The sequence below is a fragment of the Manis javanica genome, chromosome 4 (genome assembly GCF_040802235.1).
Source record: "Manis javanica isolate MJ-LG chromosome 4, MJ_LKY, whole genome shotgun sequence".
Taxonomy (NCBI): Eukaryota; Metazoa; Chordata; class Mammalia; order Pholidota; family Manidae; genus Manis; species Manis javanica.
The window spans coordinates 96,402,077-96,416,863 of NC_133159.1; the positions used below are offsets into that span (position 1 = coordinate 96,402,077).

The 14,787-nt window shown below is 38.7% G+C and overlaps 1 protein-coding gene across 4 annotated transcripts in view; it reads right to left on the reverse strand.

Annotated features, from left to right (window-relative positions):
• LRIG2 (leucine rich repeats and immunoglobulin like domains 2) overlaps window positions 1–8,785 on the reverse strand; it is a 69,361-nt gene extending 60,576 nt beyond the window's left edge. Inside the window, exons 1-2 of one of the 4 annotated variants that reach the window (XM_073234407.1) lie at window positions 7,165–7,299; window positions 6,357–6,544 (exon numbers count right to left, since the gene is read on the reverse strand). Coding sequence is in view for 1 of the 4 variants with exons in the window: in XM_017663628.3 (XP_017519117.3) it covers window positions 7,165–7,403 (239 nt within the window). In the remaining 3 variants the exon portion in view is untranslated. Of the gene's footprint in view, window positions 1–3,256; window positions 3,381–6,356; window positions 6,545–7,164 lie in introns of all 4 variants that reach the window. The other 3 variants (XM_037005370.2, XM_017663628.3, XM_037005369.2) reach the window with 3 other exon arrangements.
• Window positions 8,786–14,787: the final 6,002 nt, after the last annotated feature.

Here is a 14,787-nt window from a genome sequence, read left to right on the forward strand (position 1 = left end):
GGATAAATCTAATGAGACCAGATTATTTGCAGTCTGAAAGCCTCTGGAGCCAAGAAAGCTGATGCAGAAACTAGCCACCAGACTTCATTTCCCACATGTATAGATTCAGGTGAATTCCTCTCTTAAGGTCCTCAATATGACTAAGAGTACTGGGTCTGCCAGGAAGTTGCCTTTCTTAAACCAAATTCCATGCAGATTACTGTCAAATGTTAACATTCCAGTCAAAACTTTGGTGATATAACCATGTTTCCAATTGTATCCTGTTACAAGAACAGATTCTTTTAGAACTTATGCAAATCACTTGTCATGAAAATAGGAATTCTAAGAATTTCAAATTCCGGAGGGAAAAGGTAAAGAGAGAAAGCAATCATTTCATCTTTGTTTGCAAAGATATAATCTACTAGATTATTGTAAACTATACAACATAGCTTAAGAGGAAAGAAAAAAGGGATCTCTAAATCTGGAAAACAAACATTAAAGAACCAGGATTGTTTCAAACAGCCATAATAAATTTATAATCATCCTCATCAGTTCATTCAGTCCCATGTAATTAATTCTTGTTCTGCTTGATTTTGGGTTAACAGCTCTATGACTCTTGGGAAAACAGTTTCCATCTTCATGAGTTCTTAACTAATATGTAAATTCTTAACTCAGTCCTTGGCATGGTCTTGAAGTTTCAAAAGATACCATCATGGAACATTCTTGCCTGTACTTGATTGTAATGCTCTCAAAGAATGAGGGCAAAACACTTTGTCTATGAATGAAAAAAGACTGAAAATGGCCAAGGTTAAAGTTCTAATGAGAATTCATTTGATAAGGAAAATTAGTTATTTCTGTCTGTGGCATACAGTATTTTAACATAGTAACCAGACAACAAATTTCTCTGAATTTCATACATTTCTGGAATATCTATTAGTAACATATATCCATACACACATAATCTAAGAAGGTTTGTCATCATTTCCTGACAATGCTTTCCATGTAATTTAACATACCAATTGTTTTTCTAATATCCATTCAGTTTTTATCCTATTTTTTCCTTTCTCTGATTATGGAAGAACTGGTCAGTCTACCACTCAATAAAACTGTTTTTTTCCCTAAACAAAAACATGTCCTTCACACCTTGCATGCTTTGCAGACAAGGTTCTCTTCATTCTTAGTTTCTAGTAGTTTCTTTATAGATATGATTTTAATTTTTAACCATTAGTAGCATTTCTTTTACAGAGAATACTAGGAGGTAAACAATCATAGTCTGTCATATACCAGTACTCCAAAGTAGATGAGCAAATTTATGAATATATAATTCCACAACACCTAGAGGCTTATGATCCCTCACAGTACAATTTTTCAGTGTGGAAAAGGGGTGTTTACCAATAGATCAAAAATCTTTAGCTTTCCTATACAGTATAAAAACAAGATGTCAAAAACACATGAACTTAAATTTAAACATTCAGTAATGAATGTTTCAGTAGTTTATTTTTCTTAGAAATGACCTAGGTTTTTATTTTAGGCAGTTATAACATCAAACAAAGCTAGCCATCATCTCAAGTTATTTCCCTATTAACTACTTATTTTCACAACATATGCATATTAGGTAAGCATCACAAAAGCAAAAACCTAAAAAGTTCATGGTCTTTCCCCTCCTTTTTCCTTTTTTTTACTGCCAGGCTTTACATACACCAAAAAATTCATTTTCATTATACATTTTATTCTTAGTTTGGATTTACAGTTTTATAATCTTAAATATCCTAAGTAGATACTGGGATATCTTAATATCCTAATTAATATCCTAAGTAGATATTGAAAATCTTAAGTAGAGATAAGCTTGTTTGACTAATAAGTGTAGGTAGAAAAAAAAATGTCTGTATTATATTTAATGCTTACAACTCTGAAGGCATACCAGTTTTATTTTAACAATTTCAAATTCATTTTATTTTTTCTTTAAATTATCCCAGATCATGTGAACTTAAAACATTGGGCTTGTTTCCCTATTCTGAGTTTCAGGAATATTTAATTTTATAAGCATTCATTTATCTCTAAGCCAATTTGAACAGAATTCCATTAAGGGATTTTTTATAAATTAATTTGGTTAATATGATCCAGAGATAGAAAAATACCACACATCTATAACATTCGTATATATAGCCATTCATAAACATACAGATACAAATAGAGATCATTTCGTTTTCATTCTAAAATTTTAGCCATGAGTTAGACAGTAATATAAACCCATTGATTTATATAAAATAAGTAGCTCTTATCTTTTCTCCATTCTATATTTTTATGTTTCTGGCAAATGGAACAGGTTAAGATTACCTGTTTTACCAATTTTGTAGAGACCACCTTCAAGACATTTCTTTGCCCTAGTATCTTATGGTGGCTATGGACCAAATTTTAGGTGAGTGACCAAGGAGACATCTAGCAGCTGTGTGGTACCCTCCAAAGCCCATTCAACTGGCCAAAACATCCAATCTATCTCAAATTACCCTTTTTCCTTTTCAGGCCCAAGCAGTTGCTTTTGGAGGTCTGTAAGTCCCCTGACAGCCCCCAGTACAGGGCAGGGGGCCCAAAGTGGATACGAATATACAGAGTGAGGTAGAAAAGGGTCTGGGAGTGGTAGACAGAGGGATGGAGGAGGAAGGGGTTTGGAGGGAGGGAGATATTATCAAGGAATCCAAGGGAAACAGAGGGAAGACTGAAGGTAGTAAGAAGAGCAGAAGCAACTGGAAGGGAGAGGTCTTAGAGGAGCCAGCTTGGATATATCACTTTCCAAAAAGGCCAATGAAGTTCCAGATTATTTTCAGCAAAAGCATGCCAACAAGAATGCAGGTAGACAGAGAATATAGTCAACAGGGGATCAACAAGGGGGTCTGAGTCAACTGAGATGCATGGGAGAATCAAGATCTAATAGAGAAAACTAAGCAGTGTCACAGAGAGCCAGAAGACAGACTTCTAGTACAAGAAGTCGGGAATAATTTTTTTGAGAAAGAGAGAGCCAATAAGAAGAGATCTCCAGCCCAGTAGTTACTTTTCAAACAAAAAAAAGTATTCTAACTCAGCTCCTTACAAACACCTGCTTGCCTAGGGCTCTAACTGAGCCTCTTACAGAGAAACCAAGTAGTCTAACCCAGCCTGTGTTTATCTGGGATTCTGTGCCACCTTCTGAAGTACACTGAGACTCTTTAAGAATCAAAATCTGTCCTTACCAGCTTCCATGGACATTTTTCCAGAGCAATGGTTCAAGAGTCGGACTCACCAATGGATCCCCGGTCAATCAGTCAGGAGTGAAGATAAAGGCTTCAAAGGTTTGCACTTAGGGTCCTGAGTGAGAGGTCCGGGGGTCCAATAATGAATCTGATCCTATCCAAGTTGTGCCACAACTGTTAAAAGGAAAAAATAATATTCAATGACATTGTTAAAAGCATGGTAAGGAAGACTTTGGGGAGCTATCTCGATAGGCATAGGTACCACTGCAATGAAATTCTGCAGTTAAGGAGAGACTGGGTTCAACTCCAAATACTGCATTGGTAATTGGGAATTTATAGACAAGAAACAGGGTGAGATCTTGAGATCACTGCATGGAAAATTAGTAAGAGAAAACATTAGGGATAAGAGGGATTTTTGACTAAATAGACCTAACAGAATTCTTGCTGAGGACGGGCCAAGGTGATCAGACATTACCTGGGGGAATGGTACAGAAGGAGGAACCCAATCAGATATCAAAGGTGGGGGCTTCTTCCTAAACTGAATTAGCAGAGTTCTTGCTAAAACTGTATTTTGCAAAAATGTACACAGGTGGCCTAAGAGAAGGTTCAGGAACCTGACTGAAGTTTGGTCAAGCAAAGAATTTTTGACACTTGTTTATTCCTTACTCATATCACTAATTCTGATACCAGATGTGTGGGTTTTTCCCCTCACATCAACCAATTTTGTCAGATGCCAGCTGGATGTTATGTAATTCAATTCAATTCTGACACTAACAAGAGTTAGTACAGACCTCACTGGTTAAGGGTTCAGTCCCTTAACACTGCTCCCCACTTCTGACACCAACCCCAAGCAGTAGATCCCATGTTACACACAACTTCTGTCTGACTTGGCTACAAATTATAGGTCCCCACAGTCCCCTCACTGGATGCAATCACCTGACACAACAGTTCACAAGGAAACACTTACTTACATTTACTGGTTTATATAAAGGAAATAATAAGGACACAGAAGAACAGCCAGATGAAGTGATACATGGGAATGATCTGGAAGGGTCCCACACAGGAGCTTCTGTCCCCTGGAGTTGGGGGTGTGCCACCCTCCCAGCACACAGACTTGTTCACCAGCCCAGAGGCTCTCCAAACCCCACACTCTGGGGATTTTTATGGAGGTTTCATCAAACGGGCATGAACAAGCATTAACTCAATCTCCAGCCCCTGTCCCCTTCCAGGAGGATGGGGGGTGGGGCTGAAAGTTCCAAACTTTGAATCATGGCTTGGTCTTTCCGGTAACCAGTCTCCATCCTGAAGCTACCCAGGAAACCACCAAGAGTCACCTCATTCGGTTGAAAGATATGCCCTTCACCGAGGAAATCCCAAGGGATTTAGGAGCTCTGTGTCAGAAATCAGAGTCAAAGACCAAATATTAGAACACAAGATGTCCCTTGTACTTTTTTTTTTAATTTTGGTATCATTAATCTACAATTACATGAAGAACATTATGTTTACTAGGCTCCCCCCTTCACCAAGTCCCCCCCACATATCCCTTCACAGTCACTGTTCATCAGCGTAGTAAGATGCTGTAAAATCACTACTTGTCTTCTCTGTGTTGCACAGCCCTCCCTGTACCCCCCACACACTATACATGCTAATTGTAATGCCCCCTTTCTTTTTCCTCACCCTTGTCCCTCCCTTCCCACCCATCCTTCCCAGTCCCTTTCCCTTTGGTAACTATTAGTCCATTCTTGGGTTCTGTGATTCTACTGCTGTTTTGTTCCTTCAGTTTTCCTTTGTTCTTATACTCCACATATGAGTGAAATCATTTGGTACTTGTCTTTCTCTGCATGGCTTATTTCACTGAGCATAATACCCTCTAGCTCCATCCATGTTGTTGTTGCAAATGGTAGGATCTGTTTTCTTCTCATGGCTGAGTAATATTCCATTGTGTATATGTACCACATCTTCTTTATCCATTCATCTACTGATGGACATTTAGGTTGCTTCCATATCTTGGCTATTGTAAATGCTGCAGCAATAAACATACGGGTCCCTTGTACTCTTATCACTTAAGAAATTACAAGAGTTTCAGGAGCTCTGTGCCAGGAATCAAGGACAGATACATGTATATATACATATACATACATAAAAGTTTTGAAAATCAAGATTAATTTATTTTGTCTACAATCTCTTTGATGGCCAAAGTTTCAGCATTTGAATTTGTTCTTAGAATTTCAGAATTACATTAAGAAACCTGTGTGTACCTGGTGGCTTTAAGGCTTAAAGAATTGCTGAATATTACATTTCTCATTTTACAACAGCACAATCCCATCTTTTAATATTCTAAGAGTTCTGCTAATGTAAGACGTCCATCCAATTACATCTGGATTACAACAGAATTGCTCTCTGAGGCATTTCACTTCAACTGAAAATGTCAATTTCATTATAGGACATTAAAATTTTTTTAATGTCATTTGGCCTTAGGCGATGTGTCTTGATTAAACAAAACTCAAACCTAGACACAAAATAAATGTATCTTAACATAGAACTATTCCTAATCACTGTTTACCTACCAATGAAGGATCTTAAAACGAAGGCCACACTGATTTCAGTAACAGCTAAACGAAGTTGTGCTGTTTTTAAACCTGTACCAGATTTATTGTCATAATCAGGAGGCAGTTTCAAGAAATTTCTTAGAAAAAAGCACTTGCATTACAAAGATGCTGTGCTAGGTTTAACTCACACTACGCTGTTCACTGATATGGATTTTCAAATTTTGTGTCAACAGAACCAGAAATCACTACAGGTGTCACTATCACAAAACAACAGAAGGCCGATTTTATTGCAGATTTATGTTACTACAACATTTGGGTATTTAAATTACCTTAATTTTCTCAAGGAATTTATGAGGGATCTTTCTTTCCTATATATCCTTCAGCAGACCTTCTATTTGTATTCTATTTCCAAGGAAAATCCAACCAGCCCCTCATATTTTAATAGTACCTGAAGCTATTCTTTGTTTGTGTGACAACTGGTTTTTAGAGATGACTTTGTTAGAAGTCTGTCAATTAATAAACATGTTGCTCAGTTAGCAGCAGAGAAATAACTGTACGTTAGTGGTTAAGAAGCCCCATAATTGCAGCATTTAATACCTACTGTTGCTTCTAATGCCACCAGGCTGACTCAGACTAATGAGCTCTCCAGGTGCCACTGTCTAACACAGGCCTGCCAAGATGAACATTCAGTAGTGGAGTCTCCAGAAGAATTCATCCAACCATTGTACTTGCTTCTCATACATAAACAAAGAGGACTGATTTTTAGGTTCTTTGCCACAAGGAAATGCACTGAAAACAAAGCATCACATGATTTTGGAAAGAATACTCCCCTTCTTTACAGTGAATTCTAAATTAGATCCAGAATGCTAATTATAAAGATAATTTGTTCAGGGTAGTACTGGATCTCCTGATACATGGGGTTTTAACACCGTTAAGTATCAAAACTACAGTACCAACTAAGCCAAAATGCAAACTGGGGACAAAAGACAATTCATGTACCTTTAATAATCATGGTCATAAAATCACGCGCCTGGAGACCATTCAAACTGAAGCACATACCGGATGAAGCAGCCCAAAGTGGGCGAGGAACCCCAACAATCTAGTCAGTACCGGTGCCCAGGGCCAGTGTGCCTTCAACAATATCTCCACCCCAACTCCTCCCTAGCCCAGGAATACCAGACTCCCTGGCCGAGGGTATTATTCTAGACTTTCTGTAAGTCTCCAGAACCTTAACACCGGGTTTTTGAGGCTCCTGCCACCCCCCAAAAAAGTTCACAACACCGTAATGACACTTCTCTTTAGAACTCAAGCTCCCGACAGCGCCCTCCGACCAAGCCTGCCTCCCTCCCGTCCCCCTTGAAGGGGAAGCTCCCTGTCCTTTGGTCCCCTCGCTTGGCAACTCTACTCACAGGCTGGCGGCGTCGGGAGGCAGCGGGCTCAACAGCGCCCTCCGGCTCAGCGTCGGTAACTTCCTGCGACTGCAGTCCAGCAGCGGAGTGCGGCAAGAGCACGGCGCCGGGCAGAGCCCTGCCCGGGCGGCCGGCAGCAGGAGAAGAACGGCCTGGGCGAGGAAAAGGAGCCGGGAAAGCGGTCTGCAGCGACACTCCAGCGGCGGCTCCTCCCGGGCGCCTTGGGGTGCCGGCGCCATTTTCCCCCCGACCTGGACCTGGCCGAGAAGAGCCTCTAGCTAGAGAGAGCAGCTCAGCAAATTCGCCTGATTGCTGCGCGACCACCAGAAGCCTGGGCTGCTGCCTGCTCCTTCTAAAGGCAGGCAAGGGGCGGACACAGCTCAGGAGCGTGGGTGGCTGCCGAGGACAGCGGACTAAGGCCCTTACGGACAACGCTCCTCCGCTCCGCCCCGCACGCAACGTGTGCACGCACAGAAACCAACCAATCGGTGCCACAAATCGAGGTCGCGTCGGGGACGGGACTTCGTGAAGGGGCGGGGCCAGGGGGACAGATAGTTTCTTAAGGAGGACTGCATGGTGTCCTGCGCTTTGGGGCGACTCTCTGGGGTTCTCCCGTCTTTCTGCCGCTGGAGGGCGCAGTGAGTCCTTCACAGGGAATGGGGGCCAAAGCGCTGCGAGTCAGAAATCGTGACTTGGGATATATCTACTATGGTAGTAGAAAAGGATCTTTTATCTTCCCTGGGTTCCAAGAAAGGGGAATGACAGAAGGGCTACTGTCCAAGTCGCAGACTGGAAAGTGACGCGGGAGCTTCCATTCGGCCCGTTGGCCTCCAGAGCCGAACTGGGGCCTTCTCTGCCCCCTCCTGCTTGTCTGCGGCTAGTGCAGTCTTCCAAGTAGGCGATAGCTCCCATCCTCTTAGCAGGAAGTGTGTTAACACTGGGAATGTTACCTAGTCGTGATGGACAGGTAAGCTCCTGAAGGCCCTGTTTATTCATCTGTGTACCTCCAGCTCCTACTCTAACTTGGAGTTCAATAAGTGTTGACGGGGACACACCTTCAAAACATGTCCTTAAGGGAAATCCTCATTTTTCCCATTTTGGAGAATGCTATCCTTTATACACACTAACTCTCAGAAAAGCAAGAGGGACATGTAGATAAACAGGGAGTTGAACAGTCAACAAAGTGAAGGCTGGGTATTAGGAAATTTTTTATTTACCAAATTCATTTGATGGTTCACTTATATGTAGTGCTTTTATACTTTTCGAAGAGCATTTGTCTGTTACCTTGTTTGGTCCCTCAATGACTGTGAAATTGGCCAGACAGTTATTGCTGATGAGAAAACAAACCCATAGGTTAAACCAAATGTTAGAAAATAAAATTCAACTGAGTAAATTTGAAGATCTAATTGGCTTTATTCAATGATTCATGAATGGGGCAGTATCCCATCAATGAGAAAGGAGCTCCAAGGAACTGTACAATACAGAAGAAGGCTTTTATAGGCAGAAGGAGGAAGAAAAAAGAAGTTCCTAGCAAAGTAGATTGTTTCATGCAGGGCCACTCTGGGGGAAGTTTGAGGGGTCTATCAGGCAGATTAGCTCACTAGTGCTGACCAGGTTATTCCAAACTGACAGGTTAAAGGTCACATTCCTGAGAAAGGCTGAAACTGCAATTAGGTTAGGTATTAAGTCTTGGTTTGACCTGAGGGTTAGCACAAGTGACTCCATCTTGGGCCTGTTGTTGCTTTTTTTTTTAACACAAGTTACCCGGAGACAGGCAAGCTGTCATTACTATGGGTTTTCTGACCCTTAAAAATTAAAAACTTGAGTAGGTTAAAAGGAATGAGTAGGTTAAAAGGACCTAGGTTAAAAGCCTAGGTCATAGGCTTATCCTAGAAAGTAACTGAAATCATTCCATGGTAGGTTTGGAGTCACAATTACCCTTTTAAAAAGCTTTTCCATTTTTGCAGTATTGAAGTCTTTCTTGGAATCAAGGACATATCTAATGCTCCAGTCCAAACCAAACTTTTAAAGCAAAGACAGCAAATGAAACGTACTCTTAGCCTCTCCTCTCTGACAGTTGAACATTCTTAACAACCTCCGCTAAGAAACTGGACATTGGCAGGACCCCCACAGAAAAATGTGGCATCTTAGTACCTCTTTAAATTAAAGATTGAGAGCATCCCTATGGGCCCATTAGAAATTCATTCCCTGTGATCTCCCCAATAAATTGTGCAGGTCATACCAGCTGGGAGTCCTTCCTAGCTCTTAATTCCTTCTACACATTATTTTTTATCTTTCTGATAGCCCCTTATCAGAAAGATAAAAAATGATCTTTATATTCCCCATATGGGCTAGCACAGTGCTAGCACATAGTTGACACTCAATAAATGTTTGATAAATGAATAGATGAAGAGATTTTTTTATACTCTACTACTTGATAGTTACCTACAATTTTTTTAGAACTTTTTTATTATGAAAAAAGTCATTATACACAATAGTAAAGAGAATTATAGAATAAGCCCCATATACCGAACTAAATTTAGCAAATACATGTTTTTAAGAAAGTTTAGAGATCCATTTCTCATTAACAGTAGAATAGTTTTTATATTAATTTTCCTAGTATTGTCTAATTAATCCTTGGGTCCCAAAATACCTCACAGAGTTTTTACATTTCAATGTAACTCATAAGCAGAGAATACCGAGTTCCAGACTCCTAAAGAAAACTGCTCTTTTTGGATCCCTTGTCCCAGACCTTTGTATAAACACTAACTCCTTAACGTTTAGTTGCCCATCTCCCATTATCTCAGGACTTTACTCTTTGCTAAGTCATAGCTAACTAATCAGGTCAACTAGCCTGGTCAATTTCATTCTCTTGAACCAGAAATTTCAGGGTCACCTATGCTTTCCCCTCTTTCTTTCCTCCCACATCCAGTCACTAAGTTCTGTTAAATTTCCCCTCAGAAATGTCTCTTTCCCGCTTCTCCATCCCCACTGCCTACTGTCTTTCCTCAGACCTCCCTCTCTCATAGGTATTAATGCAATAACCTCTGAACCCCTCTTCTGTCCTCCAGTCTCTCCCCTCACTCAGTATCACCAGAATTGTATTTCCAAAGCACACTGGTATAGGTATGTTATTAGATCCTCCCTACATAGAAATACTTGATATTCCCAGTGGATTTCTTTGTGTTCCCCAGTGTTTTATAGTAAACATGGATTATTCTGAAAAACAGGAAAAAAAAGTTTTATTCATGACTCCCCATTGCCTATAATATAAAGTTCCAAATTCTTTGTCCTACCACTGAAGATTCCACAATCAGACCCCAGCCTAACTACCTCCCACATTTCCTGTATCTCCTCACCATTTTCCCCATATCCAGCCACAGGAAATTATTTGCCTTTCATTAATTAGGCGTTGTGTGCCTATACTTGTTTGTGCATGCTGCTCTTCTACTAGTTGCCCCTACCCACCTTTCCTAGCCAGGCATTTCCTACTGTCCTTCTAGATTCTTCCTCTATAAAGATTTCTCTGAATCCCCTAGGCATCTAATGGCATCTACCTCAATTCTACAACCATAGTCCATGGCATATGTAATTTTACAGCATCCCATTTTGTTGAAAATACCTTCTTCTGATTGTCCTCCCACTAATTAAGAGATCTCCATATTCACTTTATATCTCCAGTTCTAAATGCAGTATCTGGAATACAAGAGATAGTAAATGAGTGTTTATTATTGAATATATTGTTGTTAACTTCAACTCCTTCTCCATTGCATAAGCCCAAATATATTTCCAACCCCTTTTGTCTCCTTTTATTTCCTTCTTCCTCCACCTCCTTTTCCTGCTAAAACAAAGAAGGGATAAGAATAAAAATTACTATTTGTTGAAGAAAACTGTAAAGCCAGAAAGTAGATAGACTGGACTTCATCAAAATTAAAACCTTTTGTGAATCAAAGGACACTATTGACAGAAAGAAAATACAACCATGGTATAAGAGAAAATATTTGCATATCATATATTTGATAAGAGATCAATATCCAAAAATATATAAAGAACTCCTATAACTCAGTAATAATAAAAACAAACAACCAAATTGTAAAATGGACAAAGGACTTAAGTAGACATTTCTCTATAGAAGAATGACCAATAAGCACATGAAAAGATGCTCAACATCCCTAATCATTAAGAAATACAAATCAAAATCACAATGAGAATCTTTACACCCATCTGCGTGGCTATTATGAAATAATTTTTTAAAAATATAAATGTTGCCCAGGATGTGGAGAAATTGGATCTTGTACATTGATGGAATGTAAAAATGTTGCAGCCACTCTGGAAAATGGTATGGCATTTCCTCCAAACCTTTTTCTTTTTTCTTTTTTATTAAGGTACACTCTTACGAAGGTTTCACATGAAAAAAACAATGTGGTTACTACATTTACCCATATTATCAAGCCCCCACCCCCACCCCAATGCAGGCACAGTCCCTCAGTACAGCAAGTTGCCAGAGATCCACTATGTCCCTTCTCTGTGATACACTGCTCTCCCATGATCCCCCACACCATGTGTACTAAACATAATACCCCTCAGTGCCCTTCTCCCTCTCTCCCCACCCACCATCCACACCCCTCCTCTTTGGTAACCACTAGTTCATTCTTGGAGTCTCTGAGTCTGCTGCTATTTTGTTCCTTCAGTTTTGCTTCATTGTTATACTCCGCAAATGAGGGATATCATTTGGCATTTGTCTTTCTCCGCCTGGCTTCTTTCGCTGAGCATAATGTCCTCCAGCTCCATCCACGTTGTTGCAAATGGCAGGATTTGTTTCTTTCTTAAGGCTGAATAGTATTGCATTGTGTATATGTACCACATCTTCTTTATCCATTCATCTACTGATGGACACTTAAGTTGCTTCCATATCTTGGCTTTGTAAAAAGTGCTGTGATAAACATAGGGGTGCATATGTCTTTTTGAATCTGAGAAGTTGTATTCTTTGGGTAAATTCCAAGGAGTGGGATTCCCGGGTCAAATGTATTTCTATTTTTAGTTTTTTGAGGAACCTCCATACTGCTTTCCACAATGGTTAAACTAGCTTACATTCCCACCAGCAGTGTAGGAGGGTTCCCCTTTCTCTGCATCCTTGCCAGCATTTGTTGTTATTAGTTTTTTTGATGCTGGCCATCCTTGCTGGTGTGAGGTGATATCTCATTGTGGTTTTAACTTGCATTTCCCTGATTCCTCCAAAGCTTAAACACAGAATTATCATACAATCTGCAATTCCACTTCTGGGTTATATACACAAAATAACTGAAAGCAGAAACTTGAAGAGAGATTTGCACACCCACATTCATAGCAGCATTACTCACAATACAATAGCTAGAGGTAGAAGCCATTCAAGTGTCCATCAACAGATGAATGGATAAAGAAAATGTGTATATGTGCAATGAAATATTATCTACCCCTAAAAAGGAAGGGAATTCTGACACATGCCATAACATGAATGAAACCTAAAGATGTCATACTAAGTGAAATAAACCAGTAACAAATGGACAAATATTGTTCATTCCTCTTACACGAAGAACCTACAATAGTCAAATTCATGAAGAAAGAAAACAGAATGGTGTTTGCCAGGGCTCAGGAGAAGGACACAATAGATAGTTATTGTTTAACATGAATCAAGTTTCACTTTGGGATGATGAAAAAGTTGTGGAGATGGGCAGTGATAATGGTTGCACAATGTGAATGTACTTAAAATGTACTTACAGCCATTGAGTTGTAATTTTAAAAGGGTTGAAATGGTGAATTTTATGTTATGTGTATATTACCACAATTTTTTTTTTAATTTAAAACCAGAAATCTGGAACTCATCTTTGAGTCTTCCCCTTCTCTTTATTCTCCATCTGCTCCCTACAGCTACATCATATCCAGTCCATCAGCAAATCCAAAATATATCTTAAAACTGACTGTTTCTTTCCATCTCCATTACTACCACACCAACCCCAAGCCACAATCATCTCTCACCTATTCACTTCAGTAGCCTCCTAACTGAACTCCTTTTTCCAATCTTGTCCCCCTCAAAACCACCCACAGAGCAAACACTATGAATGAACTCGAGTAAAGTAAACCAGAGAGGGCCAGCAATTCATTACATTACCAGATATATATTTACATTTTTAATATGTTATACATATTACATACATCATATAAATATTTGTCATATTTTTTTCATATACTGAAATATTTTTATGGTTTTTCTTCTTTAACACATACATATACTACATACTCTGTAATCTAGGTCATATGTGTAGACCATATAAGATATATGTAAATATCTACTATATGAGATGTAGTATATATGAATATCCAGACATATTCATCATAAAAACTCTTCACCAACTTAGAATACAATGAACTTCATTAAGTAATTTGGTAAAGGGTATTTGCCAAACTTACTTAGTAGTGAAACATGAAAGATATTCATTTTACATTAGGATGAAGACAGAGATGTCTATCACTGCTTCTAGCACTGTACTAGAGGTTGTAACCAGTGCCACAAGAGGTCATAAACAGTGATACTAAAGGTGCAAGGATTTTAAAGGACGAAATAAAATTACCCTTACTCACACAAGATATGATTGTGTGAATATATGATTGTGTGATTTATGAAATAAAAACCCAAAAAAATCTTCTAGCAAACCATTGGAACTAGGAAGGAGTTTCAACAAGGTTGTGACTACAAGATCAACATACTAAAATCAGTGTTATTCTAATAAATCAGCAATTATAAAATTATATTTTATAATATAATTTTTTAAAGATAGCATTTACAGTAGCAATAAACACAGAAAGATAACTAGGATAAAACTAGAAGATTCCTTGATCAAATAAAGAAGTACTCAAGAAAAAGTATGGAGAACATTATCAAATGTTACTGACAAGTATTAAAAAAAACCCTAAATAGATGGAAAATTATACTATGTTTTTAGACTAAAAGAATCATTACCATAAAGATGTCAATTCTCCAAAGTTACTTTGTAGATTTAATGCAATCCCAATGAAAACCCCAAATGTACATGGTTATTACAAAGAACAAATAATAACAAAGATACTCTTTAAAAAAATGTAGAACTTGCTTTACCTGATATCTAGATAGGTTTTAAAGCTATAGCAATTTAAAAGGGTAATATTGCCAAAAAGAAAAGTTAAATAAACTTTTGGTATATATCAGAGATTTGATTGAGCATTTGATTTATGACCCGGTTGAAACTTCAGTTAAGTGGAGAAAGGATAGACGTCTCAATAAATGACGCTGAGATCACTAGATAAGCATGTGGGAAAAAATGCAGCTGGATCCTTTCTCACATCACATACAAAAATCAATTCAAGACCTAAAAATGAAAGGCAAAGCCACGAAGAGAAAAAACTATCTTTTTTACTGTGGCGTGGAAAAGAATATCTTAAAATGGAAAAACTCATCATCATAAAAGAAAAGAATGATAAATTTGAATACATTAAATTTTCATTCACAAAAGACACTATAAAAAGAGATTTGTAATACACATAACCTAAAAGCACCAGACTTTGCAAAGAATTCCTACAAATCAATGAGATAAAGGCAAACAACCCAAA